This window comes from Oncorhynchus clarkii, chromosome 9, assembly GCF_045791955.1.
Source record: "Oncorhynchus clarkii lewisi isolate Uvic-CL-2024 chromosome 9, UVic_Ocla_1.0, whole genome shotgun sequence".
In the NCBI taxonomy this organism is placed as follows: domain Eukaryota; kingdom Metazoa; phylum Chordata; class Actinopteri; order Salmoniformes; family Salmonidae; genus Oncorhynchus; species Oncorhynchus clarkii.
The window spans coordinates 22,346,352-22,371,011 of NC_092155.1; the positions used below are offsets into that span (position 1 = coordinate 22,346,352).

The following is a 24,660-nucleotide window of genomic DNA, read 5'->3' on the forward strand; positions in this document are numbered from 1 at the left end:
TCATTGTCCAGTTGCATCACTCAACTATTGTTGAGCTTCAATTGGCGGACAGAGAGCCTTACATTCTCCTGCAAAACGTCTTGACAAACTTGGGAATTCATTTTTCCGTCGATGACAGCAAGCTGTCCAGGCCCTGAGGCAGCAAAGCAGCCACAAACCATGATACTCCCTCCACCATACTTTACAGTTGGGATGAGGATTTGATGTTGGTGTGCTATGCCTTTTTTCTCCGCCAGTAGTGCTGTGGAACATTCAGGTGCACTTTTGCAAACTTGAGATGTGCAGCAATGTTTTTTTGGGGGAGAGCAGTGGCTTCTTCCGTGGTGTCCTCTTGTTTAGTGTTTTACGTATCGTAGACTCATCAACAGAGATGCTAGCATGTTCCAGAGATTTCTGAATGTCTTTAGCTGACACTCTAGAATTCTTCTTAACCTCATTGAGCATTCTGTGCTGTGCTCTTGTAGTCATGTTTGCAGGACAGATCCTAGGGAGACTAGCAACAGTGTTGAACTTTCTTACCATGGACTGATGAACATCATGGCTTTTAGAGATACTTTTGTAACCCTTTCCAGCTACACTGTGAATGTTTAAATGATGTGTTCAATACAGACAAGAAAAATACAATAATTTGTGTGTTATTAGTTTTAAGAACACTATGTTTATCTATTGTTGTGACTTAGATGACGATCAGATCAAATTTGATGCCCAATCGAAAGGGTTCACATACTTTTTCTAGACACTGTATTTTATACTTATATATTCATATCCCATTCCTAACTAGATTGTGTGTATTAGGTTTTGTTGTGGAATTTGTTAGATATTATGTTTTGTTGTGGAATTGTTGGATGTTACCTGTTAGATACTGCTGCACTGTCGAATCTAGAAGCATACGCATTTCACTACACTCGCAATAACAATAACCAACTATGTGTATGTGACCAATAAAATAAAATTGTATTTTATTTGATTCCTCACACTCAGTCTTGGTCAAATTGCCCTTACACAGCCTGGAGGTGTGTTGGGTCATTGTCTTGTTGAAAAACAATGATGGTCCCACTAAGTGCAAACCAGATGGTTTCACAGACAGGGTCACCAGCAAAGCACCCCACCAACATCACACATCTTCCTCCATGCTTCACGGTGGGAAGCACACATGCAGAGATCATCCGTTCACCTACTCTGCGTCTCACAAAGACACGGTGGTTGGAACCAAAAATCTGATATTTGGACTCATCAGACCAAAGGACAGAATTACACCGGTCTAATGTCCATTGCTCATGTTTCTTGGCCCAAGCAAAGTCTCTTCTTCTTATTGGTGTTCTTTAGTTGTGGTTTCTTTGCAGCAATTCAACCATGAAGGCCTGATTCATGCAGTCTCCTCTGAACAGTTGATGTTGAGCAGTGTCTGTTACTTGAACTCTGTGAAGCTTTTATTTGGGCTGCAATTTCTGAGGCTGGTAACTCTAATGAACTTATCCTCTGCAGCAGAGGTAACTCTGGGTCTTCCTTTCCTATGGCTGTCCCCATGAGAGACAGTTTCATCATAGCGCTCAATGGTTTTTGCGACTGAAATGTTCCACATTGACTGATCTTCATGTATTAAAGTAATGATGGACTCTCGTTTCTCTTTGCTTATTTTAGCTGTTCTCTTCTGTATACCACCCCTACCATGTAGCAGCACAACTGATTGGCTCAAACGCATTAAAATGAACTTTTAACAAGGCACACCTGTTAATTGAAATGCATTCCAGGTGACTACCCCATGAAGCTGGTTGAGAGAATGCCAAGAGTGTGCAAAGCTGTCATCAAAGCAAAGGGTGGCTACTTTGAAGAATCTCAAATATAAAACATGTTTTGGTTACTACATCATTCCATATATGTCATTTTATAGTTTTGATGTCTTCACTATTATTCTTCAATGTAAAAAATAAAGAAAAACCCTTGAATGAGTAGGTGTGTTCGAACTTTGACTGGTACTCTATATCATTAATTTATTCGTCCAAAAATGACTGTAGCAACAGCGGATTTCCCCTTTAAGGAGTTATTTCTTAATGATTGAGATCACTGACTTTATTGATAGGCATACATACTGAAGTATATTGAGAAACAATTCTGCATCAGCTTGAATAGGTTTCAGGACCCCTACGCTGTGAGTAATCAGAATAACACAGGACATCAGAACTTCACAATGTGAAGGACAGATGGAAAGATAAAGATGTGTTATCTATGTTTTGACAAATAGATAAGACTGGGGGTACAAGTCTTATCTATTGTTTATCATTCTCATTCTTGCCAGGGAACATTTCTTCAAGCATTGATGTTACCTGCAACATTGTGAAAGTCTGTGTTATTAAGTTACATTGCATTGCATGTTCTGCCTACGCCCGCTCCCAATACCCATTATACTTTTTATGCATGGTGTTTGAATGTATGCAATAGCAGACATGCCTTTTGCAATACCCATGATTATAAAAATAGACCCCCTTATAAAATTGCCCAATGCATATGAAATAAATCACAAATCAAGTCTGTCTGAGTGCAATACTTGAGATGATTGAGATGCAGAACAGCAGGCTGCACTTTAGGCCTAGTTGTCATGGTATCCACCAAGCGGCGCTTGTGACCTCCCAATAAACTTCCACCGTCTCTCCCATAGCTGGTCTCGATCTCAGCTCTCGGTGACGCTGTTGCTGCAAATGTCTATAGAATATCGAGTTACAATACGCCCCATCTTTAAGCCCAGTCTATGCGCCGTTAGCCGGAGTACAACAGGACACGTCCTGTGTAAGCCGCCAGCCAAGGGTCAACGCCTGTGTAAGTTTCCTTCGTTCCTATAATAGTCCTTTCAATGCATTTGGCAAGATAAAAGTTAATAAGCTTTTCCGATACATACGTAACGCTGAATTCCGAGTTTGGATTTTGAGCAACAGTGTTGCTATTGTAAAGGCTACGTTTTCTGACGCTGGCGCGGTTAATGTTTCCAACGACATCTGCATTTTCTCTCCCATAGTCTATATTAAATGTTTATAGTTTTGTCTGAATGTTTCAAGCACTTGGGCGGTTTCATTACGTTGTCACAACGTTATACAACTTCTTTGGCGTCTCTGATAATGTCGAATACCTGTTGATTCAGTATCCTGAAGAAGAGATGGAGAAGGAGGGGGAGTTGAGAAAAGCGGATTGTATTCATTGCCTTCTGTTGCCGAGGCGAGGCTAGATTTAAAATAATACTATGGAAACGTATAAACAGACCGTGCCGACACTTGTACAAACACATTTCAGTTTGTTAAATATGCCTTGAGTGAGCGGTGAACGAAAACTATGCTATAGTGGTGTTATGGATCCATAGGTAGAACTATCCCAGCTAGCACATAACGTTTCTTAGAGCCAGTGGCGTGTATTGATGGAGGCCATGGGAAGCCATGCTTCCCCCCAAAAAATTACCAAGAAAAAAAAAGATATACAATTTATATTTCAGCTCTGTGTTTTCATAATTGTCCTTAAATTCACAAGAGGCTGAATGTATCTCTCCAGAGAAAGCATCTGAGCGAGCGAAACAGCGCCTCTCTGTCTCTGTATGTGTAGTCCATGAGATTGTTGCAGCCTGTAGCATTGCATGCAGGGAAGCCAGAGAGCATTTGTCCACCCTTGATTAAAAAAAAACTATAATATAATAGCCAATCAGCTTTGAGCTAAACTGAGTGAGCTCAACTGTGAATGGTCCTGGCACACCAAAAAAAAAAGTGGCAATGGAAGCCTGTTTTGAATTTGGCTTCGGCTTCACACTAATCACATCACATCTAGAGCAAAACATCAAATGATATTCAATATTCAACAAATCTAGTTTTTTTTCTCTTGTTGTGTTGTTTTCCTTCGGTGGATAGCTAGCTAAAATAGGCTCTTTCCTAAATTAGCCATGGATGGAGTTAGGGATTTTGACTTGTGGATTTTACTTAATTCTCCGTACTGGCCAATGATTATAACGCCAATTCTGACCCAACCATAAATTCATACTTTGTTCCCCTGAAAGGATGTAAATTCAGTATGCAGCTAGATGTAGTAGGCTAATGTTGACCCAGCTCATCGTTGCCCATGTATTTTAACCAGGTAGCCTATGACAACAAAAATTGAAACTGACTGAGTCATAGACCATTTCGTACAACTAGGGTGAGGGTCAATCATTACTTTAACAGAACCTTAATAAACAATGTTCATCTGTGGGAATTTCAATACTTCAGCATCACATTTTCTGCAGGTTTCCTCATGGTTATATTTAGTCATGATCTGAGATCATTAAGAAAACGTTACATAAAAACCATAAGAAAACATTAGTAACGTTGTAAGAATGTTATTTAAAAACCGATACATTCCGTTCTCAGCGTCAACAAAACTCTATTCTCGATCTTGTTAAGTGTGTTCAGGTGTGTTGGCCACTCCCACTAATTTGCCACACCTTATCTTAATGAGTGCTTGTTTCCATTGAAATTTTCGCTTAAGTTCTCAGAACGTTTCCGTTTTTCCGGTCAGGAAACATATGGCTTCGTTCCCAGAACCAATTGGAAACCAAAAACGAATGTTCCCACAACTACAAAGACCACATTTTCTAGCTGGGATCCATAGAAAAAAAACTTCAAGAAACCATTATCCTATTGACTAGTAAATCTGTTTGTCCAAACCAAGTGATAGGCCCGAAATAAAGCTTGAAGTTGTTTCTATTTTGGTTTCAAACTCGTTTTTATATTGGGTGACAAAAATGGCTATTGTCTGTAAGTTTATAGACATTTGCTGTAAATATAGCCTACTGATAGGCATATAGGCTATTCTATGGCTGATAATGCCATGAGAATCGGCTCTTCAGCATGTGCACCTGCACCTAATGATTGAGCTAATATAAGATTTAAGAAAATTAAATAATTAAGATCCTCCCCATACCACTTCTCATTGATAATGGATAAATGCAATTAAAGAAACTGTTTTCTATCAATGCTTGCGTGGTTTGACTGGAGTGGGTATGACAAGGTTACAAAGCAGTTAGTAAGATGATTTACTGTACTCCAACTAAATATGCAATATTTAACTTCCAGGTATTTGTATATCGATGTACCTTTTGATGTATAAAAAATGTCCCAATATAAAAGGAAGACATTTCATTCACATTAGAACATGGACTTCATCTGCATCACTTAACCTTTCAGTTTTAAAAGCATCACTGTGCCTTGTTATAGTAACACACAACCCATTTCTTAATGTATTAGTGGATACTTGATTTACAGTAACTGAGATGTGATATGGCTATTGATTCGGCTGCCTGTTTGGCCTAACATGCATAGTAAATTACTTTGCCAAGGCCACACAGATGACTGGCGGTGACATACATGTCACAAAGCCATTGCCAATGTCAGTTAAGGCCCCAGGAATGGCAATTGACAGATGTTAATCCCTGAATAAGAGCATTAGTCAAATACAAAGGCCCCATCAACCTGCATGTGCCTAGTAAATACCTACTTCTTCTAGTAGTATTGTAGCACCTGCACGAAACCTTTGTTCTGTAGTGTAGCAGCTCTCATCTTTAGCATAAAAAAAATATTCAGCATAAAAATGTGTATTTTATATTATGTCCTGTGAAGTATGGCAATTCAGAGAGTAGGCTGCTGAGATGTTTTAATGGTCTGTCAGCCTTTAAGAACACACTGGTCAGAGTGTACATGGATATAAACACTGAATGACTTAAGTAGCCTATGTGATAATGATTGACAAAAGTAGCATTGCAACAACACTCGTAATGGTTTCATGTTGATGTCATATTCATGTGGTCAAAGGTCAAATAGGGAGGGGGTGCTTATATGGAGGGTGTGTAACACATATGTATTTTTTTGCAGGCCATGACTACGTGAAGTGTAGCACTCATCGGTTGATAGGCAGCTATCACATCTACCAGGAATAAAATAAATGATTGAGACAATGGGTAAGTGATCAGTCAATGTGTGTTAGAAAAGTGTTGATTGCTAGTGTTGTCCAAGGTCTCACAACATGAAAACAGGGAGAGGTGATAATGTTTTGATGAAGAGAGTGAATTAAATTGATGTTATTATTTATTTAGATAATGTTGCTCCCCATCTCCCATAAAAAAAATCCAGACTAGGCCTCAGTTATTGTAAAATCACCCTATTTCTCTAACAAACACAGACCCTGAGGAGAATCCTTGTTATGCACGCCCGAACACTCCTCTACGAAAACAACAACAAAGTACCCCAGAAGGTACATGCCGTTAACAGAGAAATGTGTCTGTCGAGACTCTCGTGTTATTGGTTTGTTTACTGTCTCTGCACAAAGAGGTGGGCTAGCTCTCAGAACGAACAGTGCTTTGGAACTCGTGCACGCCCTATTAGGTGTTAGTCACAGTCCACGGGCTTTGGAAATTGCCCCGTCCTCCTCGACCGGAGGACGTCAAACCCATCCTTGGCTAACAAGCCGCTTTGAGGAGGCGAGAAGAGCTTATGCAGGGTCGAGCAAGCAAACTGTGGAGGACCTTTTTTCTCCGGTTGCCCGGTCCGGACCTGTGCGTCTCTCGGCCGAGCCAAAGCTAACAGCAAATCATTGTTATTCTGAAAGAGAACATCATGTTGAATGGAAGTTAAGCTAAGCCTCAGGGTGGTCTCTCTCTCTCGCTCCCCCCATGAATCATTCACATAGTGCTTCACACATTAGAAAGCACGTTTGGTTCCGTGTGTCAACAGGAGCATGTGTTACTTACAGTAGATAAGACTTTTGAAGTCAATTGTATAATAGATATTCCTTCAACACTCATTCCTTCAACACTCTGCCCCTCAGGGTTGTATTCTTAGTCACCTCCTGTACTCCCTTTCACCCATGAATGCGTGGCCCGCACACGATTCCAACATCATCAAGTTTGCTGACGACAATGGTAATGAGACAGCCTACAGGGAGGAGGTCAGAGACTTAGCAGTGTGGTGCCTTGACAACAACCTCTCCCTCAACATCAGTAAGACCAAGGAGCTGATTGTGGACTACAGGAGAAAGAGGGGAGAGCACGCTCCCATCCACATCGCTGTTGTGGAGCTGGTCGAGAGCTTCACATGCGTTGGCCTCCACATCACTAAGGACTTAACATGGTTTACACGCACCCTCACATTAGTGAAGAGGGCACAGCAGCCACTCTTCCCCCTCAGGCGACTGAAACGATCCTCGGATCCTCCAGAACGTTATACAGCTGCACAATTGAGAGCATCTTGACTGGCTGTATCACTGCTTGGTATTGCAAATGCACCGCCCTGGACCGCAAAGCGCTACAGAGAGTGGTGCAGACAGTCTAGTACAGGCTACAGAGAGTGGTGCAGACAGTCTAGTACGGGCAGAGCTCTTTGCCATCCAGGACCTCTATATCAGGTGGTGTCAGGGGAAGGCCAGAAAAATTGCAAAAAAATCCACCCTAGCCATAGACTGTTCACTCTGCTGCCGTTTGGCAGATGGTACTGAAGCATTGGCTCTCTGAACAACAGGCTCTCGGAACAACAGGCTCTCGGAACAACAGGCTCTCGGAACAACAGGCTCTGAGACAGCTTCTACCGCCAAGCCATAAAACTGCTAAATAGCCAGACTGCTAAATAGTCAATGAATGGTACCCAAACTATCTTGCACTGACCCTACGCACACTCACTAGACTATATATACACACCATTGATGTATTATTTCATAGTTTTGTTGTCTTCACTATTATTCTACATTGTAGAAAATAGTAAAAATAAAGAAAAACCCTTGAATGAGAAGGTGTGTCCAAACTTTTGACTGGTACTGTACTTTTCAAACTCTGTTCTCTATTTATTCGTATTATTGTCTATCCTGATGCTTAGTCACTTTACCCTGCCTTCATGTACTTTTCTACCTCAAATACCTTGTACCCCTTCACATTGAGCTGGTACTGGTACTGAAGCATTGGCTCTCGGAACAACAGGCGAAAAATAAATGTGTATTTTATTAAATTGTGTTACAAATTTTTATTATTATTGTTTATTGCATATTTGGTAAGCAGTGGAGGCTGCTGAGGGGAGGTGGCTCATAATAATGGCTGGAATGAGGCAAATGGAATGGCATCAAAACACATAGAAACTAGAGGTAGACCGATTATGATTTTTCAACGCCGATACCGATTATTGGAGGACCAAAAAAGTAGATACCGACTAATCGGCCGATTTAAAAAAAAAATAATAATAATAATAATAAATAAATAATAATAATAATTTTATTTGTAATAATGACAATTACAACAATACTGAATGAACACTTATTCTAACTATTCTAACTATATATATATATATATATATATATATATATATATAAATAAATAATGAAAAATTTTCAATTTGGTTTAAATAATGCAAAAACAAAGTGTTGCAGAAGAAAGTAAAAGTGCAGTGTGTGCCATGTAAAAAATCTAACATTTAAGTTCCTTGCTCAGAACATGAGACTCCAATATTCCAAGGTAAGAGGTTTTAGGCTGTAGTTAATATAGTATTTATAGGACTATTTCTCTCTATACCATTTTGTATTTCATATACCTTTGACTATTGGATGTTCTTATAGGCACTGCCAGTGTAACAGTATAGCTTCCGTCCCTCTCCTCGCCCCTACCTGGGCTCGAACCAGGAACACATCGACAACAGCCACCCTCGAAACATCGTTACCCATCGCTCCACAAAAGCCGTGGCACTTGCAGAGCAAGGGGAACAACTACTCCAAGTCTCAGAGCGAGTGACGTTTGAAACGCTATTAGCGCGCACCCCAATAACTAGCTAGCCATTTCACATCGGTTACACCAGCCTAATCTCGGGAGTTGATAGGCTTGAAGTCATAAACAGCTCAATGCTTGAAGCACAGCAACGAGCTGCTGGCAAAACGCACAAAAGTTCTGTTTGAATGAATGCTTACGAGCCTGCTGGTGCCTACCATCGCTCAGTCAGACTGCTCTATCAAATCATAGACTTAATTATAACATAATAACACACAGAAATACGAGCCTTAGGTCATTAATATGGTCGAATCCGGAAATTATCATTTCGAAAACAAAACGTTTATTATTTCAGTGAAATACTGAACCGTTCGGTATTTTATCTAAACGGGTGGCATCCCTAAGTCTAAATATTCCTGTTACATTGTACAACCTTCAATGTTATGTCATAAATACGTAAAATTCTAGCTAATTAGTTCGCAACGAGCCAGGCTGCCCAAACTGTTGCATATACCCTGACTCTGCGTGCAATGAACGCAAGAGAAGTGACACAATTTCACCTGGTTAATATTGCCTGTATTTCTTTTAGCTAAATATGCAGGTTTTAAAATATATACTTCTGTGTATTGATTTTAAGAAAGGCATGGGTGTTTATGGTTAGGTACAGTCGTGCAACGATTGTGCTTTTTTCGCAAATGCAACGCAGGACACGCTAGATAAACTAGTAATATCATCACCCATGTGTAGTTAACTAGTGATTATGATTGATTGTTTTTTATAAGATAAGTTTAATGCTAGCTAGCAACTTACCTTGGCTCCTTACTGCATTCGCGTAACAGGCAGGCTCCTCGTGGAGTGCAATGAGAGGCAGGTGGTTAGAGCGTTGGACTAGTTAACTGTAAGGTTGCAAGATTGAATCCCTGAAATAAATACGTTTTGATATCTCAGCAATCCATCCTAAATAAACACTGCCAACAAAATAGGAAAACTTGGATGTTTAATTACAGGATGTTTTAGAGATGTCAAAGGGGGCATGTCAGCCTCCTATCTAGCTGTACTCAACTTCTAAACAATTTCAAAACACCTGCGTTGATCACCCTGCATGTTCATACTGATAGCTATCCCTCTCTTCCACTCTTCTCCACGCGGCTGCCTCCCCATGCGGTCACTGGACTATGCAACACTTTTGCAGATACCCAGCGTGCCTTGCAGGCAGTGGAGCGTCTCCAGGCCAAGCTGAAGGACCGGGGGGAGGTCCCCACCGAGGAGAAGCTCAGCCTGCTCAAGTCAGTTCTCCAGAGCCCCCTGTTCCACCAGATTCTTGCCCTGCAGAAGTCTGTCCAGCTCCTCAAAGACCAGGTGGTTAAGATCAGGTTTTTCTTGGGTTTTTCCACATTTTGTTGCATTACAGCCTGAATGTAAAATACACTGAACAAAAATATGAATGCAACATGTTGGTCCCATATTTCATGAACTGAAATAACATTTTCCATAGGCTCAAAAAGCCTATTTCTCTTACATTTTGTGCACACATGTGTTTTCATCCCTGTTAGTATTTATCCTTTGCCAAGATAATCCATCCACCTGACAGGTGTGGCATGTCAAGATGCTGATAAAATAGCATGATCATTACACAGGTGCACCTTGTCCTGGGGACAATAAAAGGCTGCTCTATAATGTGCAGTTTTGTCACACAATGCAATGCCACAGATGTCTCAAGTTTTGAGGGAGCGTGCAATTGGCATACTGACTGCAGGAATGTCCACCAGACCTGTTGCCAGAGAATTTAATGTTAATTTCTCTACCATAAACCGCCTTAGTGAATTTGGCAGTATGTCCAACCGCAGACCACATGTAACCACGCCAGCCCAGGATCTCCACATCCAAATTCTTCACCTGCGGGATCGTCTGAGAGCAGTCACTCGGACAGCTGATGAAACTGAGGAGTATTTCTGTTTGTAATATAGCCCTTTTGTGGGGTAAAACAAATTTTGTTTGGCCTGGCTCCCCAGTGGGTGGGCCTATGACATCCCAGGCCCATCCATGTGAAATCCATAGATTAGGTGCTAATATATATATTTCAATTGACTGATTTCCTTAAAATAACTGTAACTCAGTAATATCATTAAAACTATTGCTTATTGCGTTTGTTTTTGTTCAGTATAGTTTAATTTGAGATTTTTTTGTCGCTGGCCTACACACAATACCCCATAATGTCACAGTTGAAGCCTAAATATGTTCAGGAGTAAACATGTGCTTAACAATTCACATAATAAGTTGCATGGACTCACTCTGTGTGCATTAATTGTGTTTAACATACTTTTTGAATGACTACCTCATCTCTGTACCCCACACATACAATTATCTGTAATGTCCCTCAGTTGAGTAGTGAATTTCAAGAACAGATTCAACCACAAAGTCCAGGGAGGTTTTCCAATGCCTCACAAAGAAGGGCACCTATTGGTAGATGGGTAAAATAAAAGCAGACATTGAATATATATCCCTTTTGAGCTTGGTGAAGTTGTTAATTACACTTTGGATGGTGTATCAATACACCCAGTCACTGCAAAGATACAGGCGTCGTTCCTAACTCTGCCGGAGAGGAAGGAAACTGCTCAGAGATTTCACCATGAGGCCAATGGTGACTTTAAAATAGCTACAGAGTGTAATGGCTGTAATAGGAGAAAACTGAGGATGGATCAACTACATTGTAGTTATCCCACAATACTAATCTAATTGATAGAGTGAAAAGTGTAGCAAAAAATCAGGCACAGCAATTTACTTTTTCGGTTCAGCCTGCTTTCCATCAAACGCTGGGAGATGAATTCACCTTTCAGCAGGACAATAAGCTAAAACACAAGGCCAAATTTGCACTGGAGTTGCTTACTAAAAAAAAAAACTTTCCACTTGCAAACTTTGCTGGAGTTGTTAGCTGGCTAATTGTTTTCCTCTTGGATGTTTTGTTTACTATTGCAACCTTTTGATGGCAAATGTATTTTACAATTCAACATAGGCTAGCTAGTTGCTAAGGGTCGACTTTTCCAGGAATGTTTTTGCACTGCAAGAATGCGATCAAGCAGATAACGGCACTGTTCTTGCACCGCAGTATATTGTCTAGCTATGTAAATTAGAATTTAATTTTACTGCTGTTACGTTCATAGCTGACTTGTAAATTGTTATTTTATTATACAGCAGCCTACATAATTTTTGTAACTAAAATAGGCCTACTGCTTGATATGGATCATAGGGCCCTGCAGCTGCTTATGAACTCTCAGAGAGCCTAGAATCTAGAGCATGTTATGACATCTTGCCTCGTTTTGGTTTGTTGACCCGACAAAACAAAATATAACATTTAAACAAAAGGACAAAACTGGCACTTACTGAGTCTGGCATTAACCTCTGAGCAGTCTATGGACAAGGTATGACAGCAATCCATGCTTTGGTTGTTTTTGTACTTTGAGTAAACTATCCCTTTCAGAATGAGGGTTAGGATAGGCATCACTCTAACCCTTACAGGGGGTCATAAACATGACCCAATAAAGTAAACATAGACTTAACCTCAACCCATCTCTGGTTCCAACTCCCTAACTTGTCTTTAAGTTTTTGTCCACATTGTAGATAAATGTGTTAATGGCATAGCTTCAGACTCAGGATTGACCATGCATGGTCTTTACTACGGCAGTATTATTATGTCTGGTAGTTAGAATGAAAGAAATGACTGCTACCTATTTCAATCTTCATTTGGTCTGCATTGAATCCAATTGAATTATTAGGGCTCCAGACAGATTTAGCTTGTTTTCTTCTTCTCCAATCATGTCTTACTGTGCTCATATTGCAGTCCGAGCTCATCTGGGCACTTTTAATAAGGTTCCATAAGCAGACAATACCAGGAAAAGCCAAAAGGCCTCCTCGGCTTATCCAGGGCCCATGAGAAATGTAGATTTGTTTTTGCCCAAGAAAGAGCTCTGGTTAGGTCACTGTGGGAAGGGGCCAGGGTGAGTGCTTGAGACAGAAAATATGTGAGCTATGCAGTGGGAGGCAGGGGGGGCTGCTACATCTTTTTTTTTTTTTCAACCCTGAAGGAATTCAGATTATAAAATCCTTGCAGGCATTTTTTTGTGCGCCAGTGCTTTATAGCTTATTTCAGCAGTGTCACATTCCTTAGCACAATGTAGCAATCCAGTCCACACCGTATAGCATGGCTAACTGTGTGTGTGGCATGCTAAACTATTGCTCTTCCAACCTAATGTTTTCAAGCTAAAATACATGAGTAATGGAGTCTATGTTTATAGATAAAGTGAATCAAAGAAGACATTAAATAATGTAAATTCAATTTAGAGGAACAGAGATTAAGCTGAGATTTTGCAATACAAATAGACTTTCTGGCTTCCTTAGGCGAAACCAATTTGTTGGAAAGCTGTAGTTGGTGTTTTTGTTGTCGGTCAATGCCTAGACCCACACATAGTCTGTCTGTCTACTCCTGCCAGTAGCGCCTAGCACTGTCGGTGTCGCTATGGCGACGGGGCCTGCTCGCAGAAGAGAGAGGCTGCCGCCGTGTGAAGTGGGGCAGAAACAATTTCTTAAATGTGCAAGAACCAAACTGGAACTTTAATCCTCTTAGCCCGGCTGGCTAACAAAGCTTGTGTATGGGACAGCAACTTGAGCGCTACGCTAAGTTAGCCGAGCCTGCAGGGTTTTTCTCTTTACAAAGGCTAAAACCTCACCAAAGGCTACTGGCTGGATGATATGTCAGCTAGTGTCAAAAATGCTTCTTCAATATGCTAAGCACACAAGCACAATTTCAAAAGGGCAACCGAAGCCGAGGATGCTATATTTCAAACAAAGTGCTCATGAAGCAATGCGCTAGTCCTTTTGGATCACATTCAAACGAATCATAAACAAACATTAGAGCCAATAAGCAAATGAGATTCAAAAACATAGTTTTACACATTGTCTAATTCATGTAATCCATTAGTCACAAAACCACAGTGGTTGCAGCCCAGTTATTGACTAGCATATCAAGGCATCCAGATGGCTATGATGGAAATATTACATTGGTGGCAGAGTCATTGTTGGATCAGCTGAAAGGCTATTATCTCTGAAGGATTAGACTGCTATAGATCCAGCTAATCACGGTTGGGTAACGAGCTGGCCTGCCTCCCCCGCTCCTAGACTTAGTTTGATTTAGGGAATTCACAAAATTAGCCTTTGTTTATTTTAACAGCAGTGATGGCAGGTTTTTGGTTAGAACTTGATTGGATCGGCTTGTGTGGCCTTATTTGGGATATTAGTGATACTCACTCAATGCATGTGCGTAACAATGTGACAAGTAAACATGGTTTGTGTTGATATATTCAAAAATAAAGCTGTAATTTTGTGGATTAAGTCTGTTTCTTGCTAGATGTATAATTCCTAACATCACAACATTGAATACATTTGATTTCAAATAATTGGTTATTGTGTTTGTGATCATGTCTCTCTAACTTCAATCGAACAACTGCAACAAATTCAGTAAACAGCACTTCAAACTATAACAGCCAACAGCTTTTAGCAGCTGCTCTTTCTTATAAACAATACTGAGTTTACACAGTACACAATATATCAATATGTTGCAAAACCTAGAATTCTTGAATGCAACACTTGACTGTATTTCCATTGATGGTTTCAGGGTGGTGTCACATCAACACTTAGCGATGACCTGAGTGAATGCTACACATCAGCCCAGGCCAATGGTGGCCATCTTGTCTACCCAGAAGCCTCCACTAGTACACATGTCAATGGGAAGCAATCGCCTGAGGATTTTGAGCACATCATTCGCTCCATGGCTCAGGTAAAGACATGTTTGGATAAAACGCAAGCATTTCATACATTTTGAGTTATTTCATCACAACAAGTAACTTTCTTATAGATTCACATATATTAAGAGGTACATATTTAATTATATAGTTGATTGTTTTTGTTTCATATGTTGTTGGTGGTACTATTTCTCTACATCCCTAGACTGTAAAAAAATCTCCAGAAATGTATCTTGATAATCACAAGCAAGTCTGGTTACACTCCCGGTCAATCTAGCTAAATATTCAAAGACAAGTGCGCACTACACTACACTGTGTTCAGTGTACACTCTTGAGGGGGGGGGGTAAGAAGGAGGGCTAACGTGGAGAGTGTGTGATGTGTATGGGTACATTTGTGTGTGTGTGTGTCTCTAGGGGCGCTACGTGACGCGCATGGAGCTGGTGAAGCCACTGTCTGGGGGTCTGGGCTTCAGCGTGGTTGGCCTGAGGAGCGAGAACCGCGGGGAGCTGGGCATCTTCGTCCAGGAGATCCAGCCCGGGAGCGTGGCCCACTGGTATGGGAAAGTTAACAAGGGTCATCCCCAGCAGATAAATCTGGTTGAAATGACATCATTATAACCAGAAAGCCAGTTTTGCCTACTGGGTCAACCGTTGATTATCTAATGTGTTAGTGATGGGCTGGAACAAAATGCATGCCCACCCTGTGCTGGGCAAATCTGGTTGTAATGAAGTCATTAAAACCAGAAACCCAGTTTTTGCACATTCCAGCTGAATCAACAGTTGATTATCTGATGTGTTAGTACTGGTCTGGAACAAAAGCCTGCCCACCCTGCATCTCCCCAAGACCATAGTTGGTGACTACTGTCTTTTTCGACCTGCATCTTTTCAACAGTGAGATTATCCTCAGTTCTAAGCCTTACAGCCCATAGATAATCAACTATTCAATAATGAATTTAGTTGCACTGAAGCCGCATCCTAATGAACTATGTTTGACCTCGAGTCATCAATGAAAACTTAACAATATAAGTCTTTAAAGGGATAGTTCACCCAAAATTACATATTGGACAAAACGACTAAAACGTTACCACTTACAGCTGCAATATGTAACTTTTTGGGCGACCTGACCAAATTCACTTAGAAATGTGTGTTATAGATCTCTCATTCTCATTGAAAGAAAGTTTAAGAAGCAGTAGATCTGTTCTATCTCTGCTATATCTATGCTTCAATATTTGTGATTATGGAAAATATATTTCACAGCAGTTTAGATGCTACAATAATTCTCTACACTATACTTGCTTGTTTTGTCACATAAACTGAAATTAAGTGAACTATTAGAATTTTAGCAACCAGGATGCCATACTGTAATTTTGGTGAACTATCCCTTTAGTTGATGTCTTGTGGGAATATTTTTTATCATGAGAATCCTCCTGTTCCCACAGCGATGGGAAGCTGAAGGAGTCAGACCAGATCTTGGCCATCAACGGTCAACCCCTGGACCAGACAGTGACCCACCAGCAGGCCATAGGCATCCTGCAGAGAGCATCTGAGTGCGTGCAGCTCACTATAGCCAGAGGACCCATTCCTCAGCTGGCCAGCCCCGTGGTGTCCCGTACCCCCTCCGCTGCCAGCACCCTGTCTGCCCACTCCAGCGCGGTGAGGGGAGTGCACACACAGAAGCTTGTGGAAGCATACACGTACAGTGCCTTGCGAAAGTATTCGGCCCCCTTGAACTTTGCGACCTTTTGCCACATTTCAGGCTTCAAACATAAAGATATAAAACTGTATTTTTTTGTGAAGAATCAACAACAAGTGGGACACAATCATGAAGTGGAACGACATTTATTGGATATTTCAAACTTTTTTAACAAATCAAAAACTGAAAAATTGGGCGTGCAAAATTATTCAGCCCCCTTAAATTAATACTTTGTAGCGCCACCTTTTGCTGCGAATACAGCTGTAAGTCGCTTGGGGTATGTCTCTATCAGTTTTGCACATCGAGAGACTGACATTTTTTCCCATTCCTCCTTGCAAAACAGCTCGAGCTCAGTGAGGTTGGATGGAGAGCATTTGTGAACAGCAGTTTTCAGTTCTTTCCACATATTCTCGATTGGATTCAGGTCTGGACTTTGACTTGGCCATTCTAACACCTGGATATGTTTATTTTTGAACCATTCCATTGTAGATTTTGCTTTATGTTTTGGATCATTGTCTTGTTGGAAGATCTCCGTCCCAGTCTCAGGTCTTTTTCAGACTCCATCAGGTTTTCTTCCAGAATGGTCCTGTATTTGGCTCCATCCATCTTCCCATCAATTTTAACCATCTTCCCTGTCCCTGCTGAAGAAAAGCAGGCCCAAACCATGATGCTGCCACCACCATGTTTGACAGTGGGGATGGTGTGTTCAGCTGTGTTGCTTTTACGCCAAACATAACGTTTTGCATTGTTGCCAAAAAGTTCAATTTTGGTTTCATCTGACCAGAGCACCTTCTTCCACATGTTTGGTGTGTCTCCCAGGTGGCTTGTGGCAAACTTTAAACAACACTTTTTATGGATATCTTTAAGAAATGGCTTTCTTCTTGCCACTCTTCCATAAAGGCCAGATTTGTGCAATATACGACTGATTGTTGTCCTATGGACAGAGTCTCCCACCTCAGCTGTAGATCTCTGCTGTTCATCCAGAGTGATCATGGGCCTCTTGGCTGCATCTCTGATCAGTCTTCTCCTTGTATGAGCTGAAAGTTTAGAGGGACGGCCAGATCTTGGTAGATTTGCAGTGGTCTGATACTCCTTCCATTTCAATATTATCGCTTGCACAGTGCTCCTTGGGATGTTTAAAGCTTGGGAAATCTTTTTGTATCCAAATCCGGCTTTAAACTTCTTCACAACAGTATCTCGGACCTGCCTGGTGTGTTCCTTGTTCTTCATGATGCTCTCTGCGCTTTTAACGGACCTCTGAGACTATCACAGTGCAGGTGCATTTATACGGAGACTTGATTACACACAGGTGGATTGTATTTATCATCATTAGTCATTTAGGTCAACATTGGATCATTCAGAGATCCTCACTGAACTTCTGGAGAGAGTTTGCTGCACTGAAAGTAAAGGGGCTGAATAATTTTGCACGCCCAATTTTTCAGTTTTTGATTTGTTAAAAAAGTTTGAAGTATCCAATAAATGTCGTTCCACTTCATGATTGTGTCCCACTTGTTGTTGATTCTTCACAAAAAAATACAGTTTTATATCTTTATGTTTGAAGCCTGAAATGTGGCAAAAGGTCGCAAAGTTCAAGGGGGCCGAATACTTTCGCAAGGCACTGTATATAAACACATTAGCACACACATGCACACTCACATTCTGTATACACACACACACACACACACACACACACACACACAGACTATAGTGTCTCACATTCCTGGGGGAGCTAGCATAATGCCTGACCTCTCTAGCGTGATGAGGAACACAGACACAAAAGCACCCCTTATACACAGGCGGTTGTATAACGTTAGTTCACTGGGGCACACACGCAGCAATATTCAAATTCCTTCTTTGAGCACTTAACATATTCCTTCTCGCTCCTTGTGGCACAAAGAGCCTCAACGATGTATCTCTATAGTTCTGTGTAGTTTTCTTGACATCCTCCCAGGTGGTTCCTGGAATGATGTTTCTTCATTTCCTCTTCATTAGTCCTAGTTGTTCTCCTTGGACGGCATACCTCTCTTTTACCCTGAGGGTTACACCCTATATATAGTAACCGTCCTGTAGTGAATGTTTTGAGATGCGTATCTGACGCTGTGCTCTCTGTGTCCCTCCTTAGGCCCACTGGAATCATGTGGAGACCATGGAGCTGGTCAACGACGGGACGGGCCTGGGCTTTGGCATTGTGGGAGGAAAGACCACCGGTGTCATTGTCAAAACCATCCTGCCTGGAGGCATCGCTGATCAGGTGACTTCAATGTCATGGATGCACCACACATTGGTATTTAGAGGATTTGCAAGCAGGAACCAACTGGGCAAAAATGGTTTGAATCAATGTTTTTTTACACGTTATTTCAACAACAACAACAACAAATCCATGTGATGATGTTGAATTAACGTGGAAAACTGATTGGATTTGCAAAAAGTCCTCAACATAAATCCAATGTCAGGGTGACATGTTTGGTTGAATTCACGTTAGTTGACATCTCAACCAAATTTTTATTAAAAATAAATGTTGAACTGGCATCTGTGCCCAGTGGGGAAGCTTGGTTTTTGTAAGCCATACCTACTAGTAATAACCAACTTTCCTACCTTGTACTTAGGATGGGCATCTGCGCAGTGGGGACCACATCCTCAAGATTGGGGACACTGACCTATATGGCATGGGAAGTGAGCAGGTGGCTCAGGTACTGAGTTTTGTATTGAATTGACTACTGATAATGAGACTTGTCTGAGACTTTTAGACATACAACATTGAGACTTGACAAAAACTTCTCAATTTTATCCCCATTGTCCTGCTTTTTCTATGGTTCTATACAGTATAGCCCTAAGTGACAAGTACAGTATTTAGTGTGTAATGCTGGTCTCAGTTGTATTGTGATTGGTCCAGGTCCTGAGGCAGTGTGGTAACCGAGTGAAGTTGGTCATCACCAGAGGCCCTCCAGAGGAAACCGCCATCGTCCCAATGGTGTTGCCCACGGTCACAGAGCAACAGGTACGACAAGACAATCGTGTGGGTGGATGGGTAGGGGGGGGAAGGGGGAAGATGAGGTGGTTTTATTAGGTTTGTTTCCTTAAAATGTTATATTTACTAATGACTAGGATAAAGGGCACGTGGTTCTGTCTCTCTTTTGTTCCAGCTCTCTTCCCCTCAGAGATGGGTATCCAATGACAATAATTTGTGACACGTAACATCATCTGTGACTCAGCCTCAGAGGTCACAATGTTCCAAAAGGCTAACAACTGGAATTCGCTGTCCATTATCAAGCAGTATTAACCATGAACCTTATCAACATTCCATGACTCACACTCCCAAACTAGATTGTATATTCTTCTCTGTACACAGTCTCAGTACCCCATTGCTTGATTAATTTTTAGTTGACATTCATCAAATAAATAACATAACTCATCTGGCTGACAGAGTTGATGCATAGGTGAGGAATGCTTCTTTGTAAATTGGTAACAGCACGTGGAATTGGGGGAATTCGGCACCCGCGACTCGCCCCATCCACTGTGCTCTCTGTCTGCCATTTTGTAGAATGTAGAAGCTGACTCACTCTTCCTCTGTCTCTTCACAGGGAAACGAGGAAGAGGAGGCCGAAGCGTTCGACGTTGGGCTGACCAAGAACGCCCAGGGTCTGGGAATCACCATCGCCGGCTATGTGGGGGACAAAAATTCTGGTAAGACTTGGCAGCATTGTTTACTACTGGAAATAGTTTGGTTTTATTTATTTTCTAACTTATTCACTCTGCTTTGGATGGAATGAAACCACTTGGGAAGGAATTTACTTTAAAGAGTCCCATAGAATGTCTGGAGCAAAGAGCTATGTAGTGACACTGCCTCTTCTAGGGAAATTGTGAGTGTTTCTGACTTCTCTAGAACACTCAAACTGCAGATACAGTTAAAGGGTGTCTCTTGTACTGTATAAAGGATACTGCTTGTTTTAAGAACGTTATCCACACATGGTCATTGTGTCTATTTTGCCATTTTCAGAGCCCTCTGGTATTTTCGTGAAAAGTATAACTAAAGACAGTGCGGTAGAGCAAGACGGCCGGATCCATGTTGGGGACCAGATCATAGCCGTAAGTGTCTTAGACCATCCTCAACTTTTTTATTTGTTTTTTTTTGTTTGGTTATTGTAAATGTAAAAAATATATTTTCACTCTCTGACGTGAACAGAGAGTGATGGAGGATGACAGTGGGGAGAGATGGATAGAGATTGTGAAGTCGGCCAGATTTGAACCTATGCCAACACTAGTGGCCCTAAGCGCTAGACCACCCCAAGCCACACCCTTCAGATTTTTTTATCGGCTGTTATGTCAATTTAAATTCCATGCCAAAGTATAAAATAAAGTATGCAAGGATATTTGTCTCTCATTTTGAATAATATGGAGCTTTATCTATAGATAATGTGGGGAGATAATAATCTCCCATATTTGAATAATTTATCTTCAGCTGAGATTTATACACACTGTTCCAAGGCCGTTACGGTGACCGTATTACCGCCACACCGGCGGTCATGGCGGCAGTCAAATTCCATGTGACCATTTAGTCACGGTAATTAGGCTTCTCCAAGCTCTGATGCTGCTGATGGTCATTAGTAGTCTACCAAACTTGCTAACTGCCTGTTACTCAACTCTCTATTGTCCCTCTAATCACTCTGACATCAATGCAAATGTAATCAAAAATCGAATCAAATACTTAATGAGAGCCCATTAGCTCATGTTGCGCAACATTTCTATAGGCTATGCAATTGAGTGAGAGAACAGAGTGATGGCCTCTATTAAAAATAGTATTATTTTAATGAATAGTATTATCAGCTTTCTATAGGCTGGGCCTACTGTATTTATTTCTCAACTTTTCTAATATTAAGCACATTGCTTCTCTTTACAACAGGAATATAGCCTACGTGGCTGGCATTGAAAATGAACCACGGGAAAAGCGTCCTCCATTCGCTATTTTCGAGACAGGTGCATGAAAACGGTCCATTCTAAATCAAAACAAATTTCACACATACAGTACCAGTCAAAAGATTGGGCACACCTACTCATTCCAGGGTTTTTCTTTATTTGAAAAAATTTCTACATTGTAGAATAATAGTGAAGACATCAACACTATGAAATAACACATATGGAATCATGTAGTAACCAAAAAAGTGTAAAACAAATCAATGTATATTTTATATTTAAAATTCTTCAAGGTAGCCACCCTTTGCCTTGATGACAACTTTGCACACTCTTGGCATTCTCTCAACCAGCTTCGTGAGGTAGTTGCATCCTGGATTTGGTCGGTCTTCAGTTGTAGCCTGTGTGAAAGACCCGATCACGTGACTGCATTGGCTATTAAGAATTTAGCTATCCTAGACAGCCATGTGAGTTAGAGGTGCTTCGGAGCACGTATGCGGGAAAAGGTAATTATTATATTCAACCCAGGGGCACAACGGCCACTGGATTTTTTTTAGGGGGCATTACAAAGGGGATGCCGCCCGGAAATTGCTTGTCAAATTGTGAATGAGAGACTGATGAAATGTGTGCTGCCTGCGCAAGAAACCAAGCAGAGTTCATGCTTTTACATGCAACTTTTTTCAAATCATCATTAGTCGCATAATGCAGCCTTAGAATGTGTAAAAAATACAAACGTTGGGCTATATGTTTTGATCACAACTAAAGCATAAATAACTATAAATGAAGCATATAGCAAGACCTGTTTCTTTGTTAACTTCTCAACACAGAATAGCCACATGTGCACACTCCCTCAAATCTTTTGGAGAAAACATTTTATTTTATTCAGCTATGTTCAATTGTATCAGGTCCTAACATAAGGACAACTCTGAGTATACTATTCTGTTCTTCTGAAATAGACTACATTTTCTTTATATCTAATGTCTTATATTTAGACCTGTCTAAAGTACATTATGGATTTATTGGGATGGTATAGGCTATATTACATTGATTTATTATACTTGTTTAAAATGTAGATGTTCCAAAGGTAAGAATGAGTGGCTTGTAGACAGGAAATGCAACAAAAAAAATCATATTCATTAACAGTCAATTACCGTGAGACCGGCAGTTATTTTCTTGACAATCACCGGCTGACATAATGTCATGACCGTCACAACTCTAGTCATGACCCTAAATTGAGCATTTACTATTAATGCAAAACCCTTTCTGTGTTACATCCTGAATAAATTAATGGATTTGAAGCATGAGCAAATCTTCCATCATGATTTATTTTCTTGTTGTGATGTAGGTTTGTCTATTGGGTGGTACTATTTCTGTGTGTATGGGTGTGCCTGGTATGGGTGTGCCTGTGAGCTTGCTTTCCTATTTGTATGTTGTCCTGAGAATGTATCCCATAGACTTGGATAGACGACTCACGTGCCACAAAGGCTGTTTAAGTATGGAGAAAGATCTCATTGACGCTTTCCATGCTGTCACAGAAGCCAACATGACAAAGATGCAAAGAGCACTCTAAGCACCCTATTCGAGTCCATGATGTATCCATAATCATGACATGAATGATCGCCCCCTGCAGGTGGACGGTAATAACATCCAGGGCTACACCAACCAGCAGGCCGTGGAGGTGCTGAGACACACGAGCCAGACAGTTCACCTGAAGCTGATCAGGCGAGGCTTCCGTCCAGAGGATATCCCACCCGCTGTGATGCCCAGTGTGATCGTAGTCTCACCAACCCTAGGGGGCAGAGACACGACACTGGAGAGGACGGATGTTGTGGACGCCACCACTCAAGGTACCTGTAGTTCATTAGGGGCGGCTGGGTAGCCTAGTGGTTAGAGCGTTGGACTAGTAACCGGAAGGTTGCAAGTTCAAACCCCCGAGCTGACAAGGTACAAAATCTGTCGTTCTGCCCCTGAACAGGCAGTTAGCCCACTGTTCCTAGTCATTGAAAATAAGAATTTGTTCTTAACTGACTTGCCTAGTTAAATAAAGGAAAAATAATAAATATTTATACAGTGGGGCAAAAAAGTATTTAGTCAGCCACCAATTGTGCAAGTTCTCCCACTTAAAAATATGAGAGAGGCCTGTAATTTTCATCATAGGTACACTTCAACTATGACGGACCAAATGAGAAAAAGAAATCCAGAAAATCACATTGTAGGATTTTTTATGAATTTATTTGCAAATTATGGTGGAAAATAATTATTTGGTCAATAACAAATACAAAATACTTTGTCATTGCTCACAGAGGTCAAACGTTTTCTGTAAGTCTTCACAAGGGTTTCACACAATGTTGCTGGTATTTTAGCCCATTCCTCCATGCAGATCTCCTCTAGAGCAGTGATGTTTTGGGGCTGTTGCTGGGCAACACGGACTTTCAACTCCCTCCAAAGATTTTCTATGGGGTTGAGATCTGGAGACTGGCTAGGCCACTCCAGGACCTTGAAATGCTTCTTACGAAGCCACTCCTTCGTTGCCCGGGCGGTGTGTTTGGGATCATTGTCATGCTGAAAGACCCAGCCACGTTTAATCTACAATGCCCTTGCTGATGGTAGGCTTTGTTACTTTGGTCCCAGCTCTCTACAGGTCATTCACTAGGTCCCCCCATGTGGTTCTGGGATTTTTGCTCACCGTTCTTGTGATCATTTTGACCCCACGGGGTGAGATCTTGCGTGGAGCCCCAGATCGAGGGAGATTATCAGTGGTCTTGTATGTCTTCCATTTCCTAATAATTGCTCCCACAGTTGATTTCTTCAAACCAAGCTGCTTACCTATTGCAGATTCAGTCTTCCCAGCCTGGTGCAGGTCTACAATTTTGCTTCTGGTGTCCTTTGACAGCTCTTTGGTCTTGGCCATAGTGGAGTTTGGAGTGTGACTGTTTGAGGTTGTGGACAGGTGTCTTTATACTGATAACAAGTTCAAACAGGTGCCATTAATACAGGTAACGAGTGGAGGACAGAGGAGCCTCTTAAAGAAGAAGTTACAGATCTGTGAGAGCCAGAAATCTTGCTTGTTTGTAGGAGACCAAATACTTATTTTACACCATAATTTGCAAATAAATTCATTAAAAATCCTACAATGTGATTTTCTGGATTTTCTTTCTCTCATTTTGTCTGTCATAGTTGAAGTGTACCTATGATGAAAATTACAGGCCTCTCTCATCTTTTTAAGTGGGAGAACTTGCACAATTGGTGGCTGACTAAATACTTTTGCCCCACTGTACCTCCAATCACAGTAGTCTATATTCAAGCAAAACACAGTGCATATATACACTACCGTTCAAAAGTTTTGGGTCACTAGAAATGTCCTTGTTTTTTAAAATAACATAAAATTGATCAGAAAAACAATGTAGACATTGTTAATGTTGTAAATGACTATTGTAGCTGGAAACAGCAGATTTTTTATGGATCATCTACATAGGCGTACAGAGGCCCATTATCAGCAACCATCACTCCTGTGTTCC

At 41.1% G+C, this 24,660-nt stretch overlaps 1 protein-coding gene across 7 annotated transcripts in view; it reads left to right on the forward strand.

Moving 5' to 3' along the window:
- Positions 1-2,748: 2,748 nt before the first annotated feature.
- The window catches only part of LOC139416095 (multiple PDZ domain protein-like), a 65,332-nt gene continuing 43,420 nt past the window's right edge, over positions 2,749-24,660 (forward strand). For 5 of the 7 annotated variants that reach the window (XM_071164367.1, XM_071164369.1, XM_071164370.1 and 2 more), the window contains exons 1-12: positions 2,752-2,814; positions 5,880-5,965; positions 9,939-10,105; positions 14,415-14,576; positions 14,956-15,095; positions 15,981-16,194; positions 18,357-18,485; positions 18,841-18,924; positions 19,128-19,232; positions 19,816-19,918; positions 20,232-20,320; positions 22,773-22,989. In XM_071164367.1, coding sequence (XP_071020468.1) covers positions 5,950-5,965; positions 9,939-10,105; positions 14,415-14,576; positions 14,956-15,095; positions 15,981-16,194; positions 18,357-18,485; positions 18,841-18,924; positions 19,128-19,232; positions 19,816-19,918; positions 20,232-20,320; positions 22,773-22,989 — 1,426 coding nt within the window. In that variant the 5' untranslated portion in view covers positions 2,752-2,814; positions 5,880-5,949. Of the gene's footprint in view, positions 2,815-5,879; positions 5,966-9,938; positions 10,106-14,414; positions 14,577-14,955; positions 15,096-15,980; positions 16,195-18,356; positions 18,486-18,840; positions 18,925-19,127; positions 19,233-19,815; positions 19,919-20,231; positions 20,321-22,772; positions 22,990-24,660 lie in introns of those variants that run through there. The other 2 variants (XM_071164371.1, XM_071164374.1) reach the window with 2 other exon arrangements.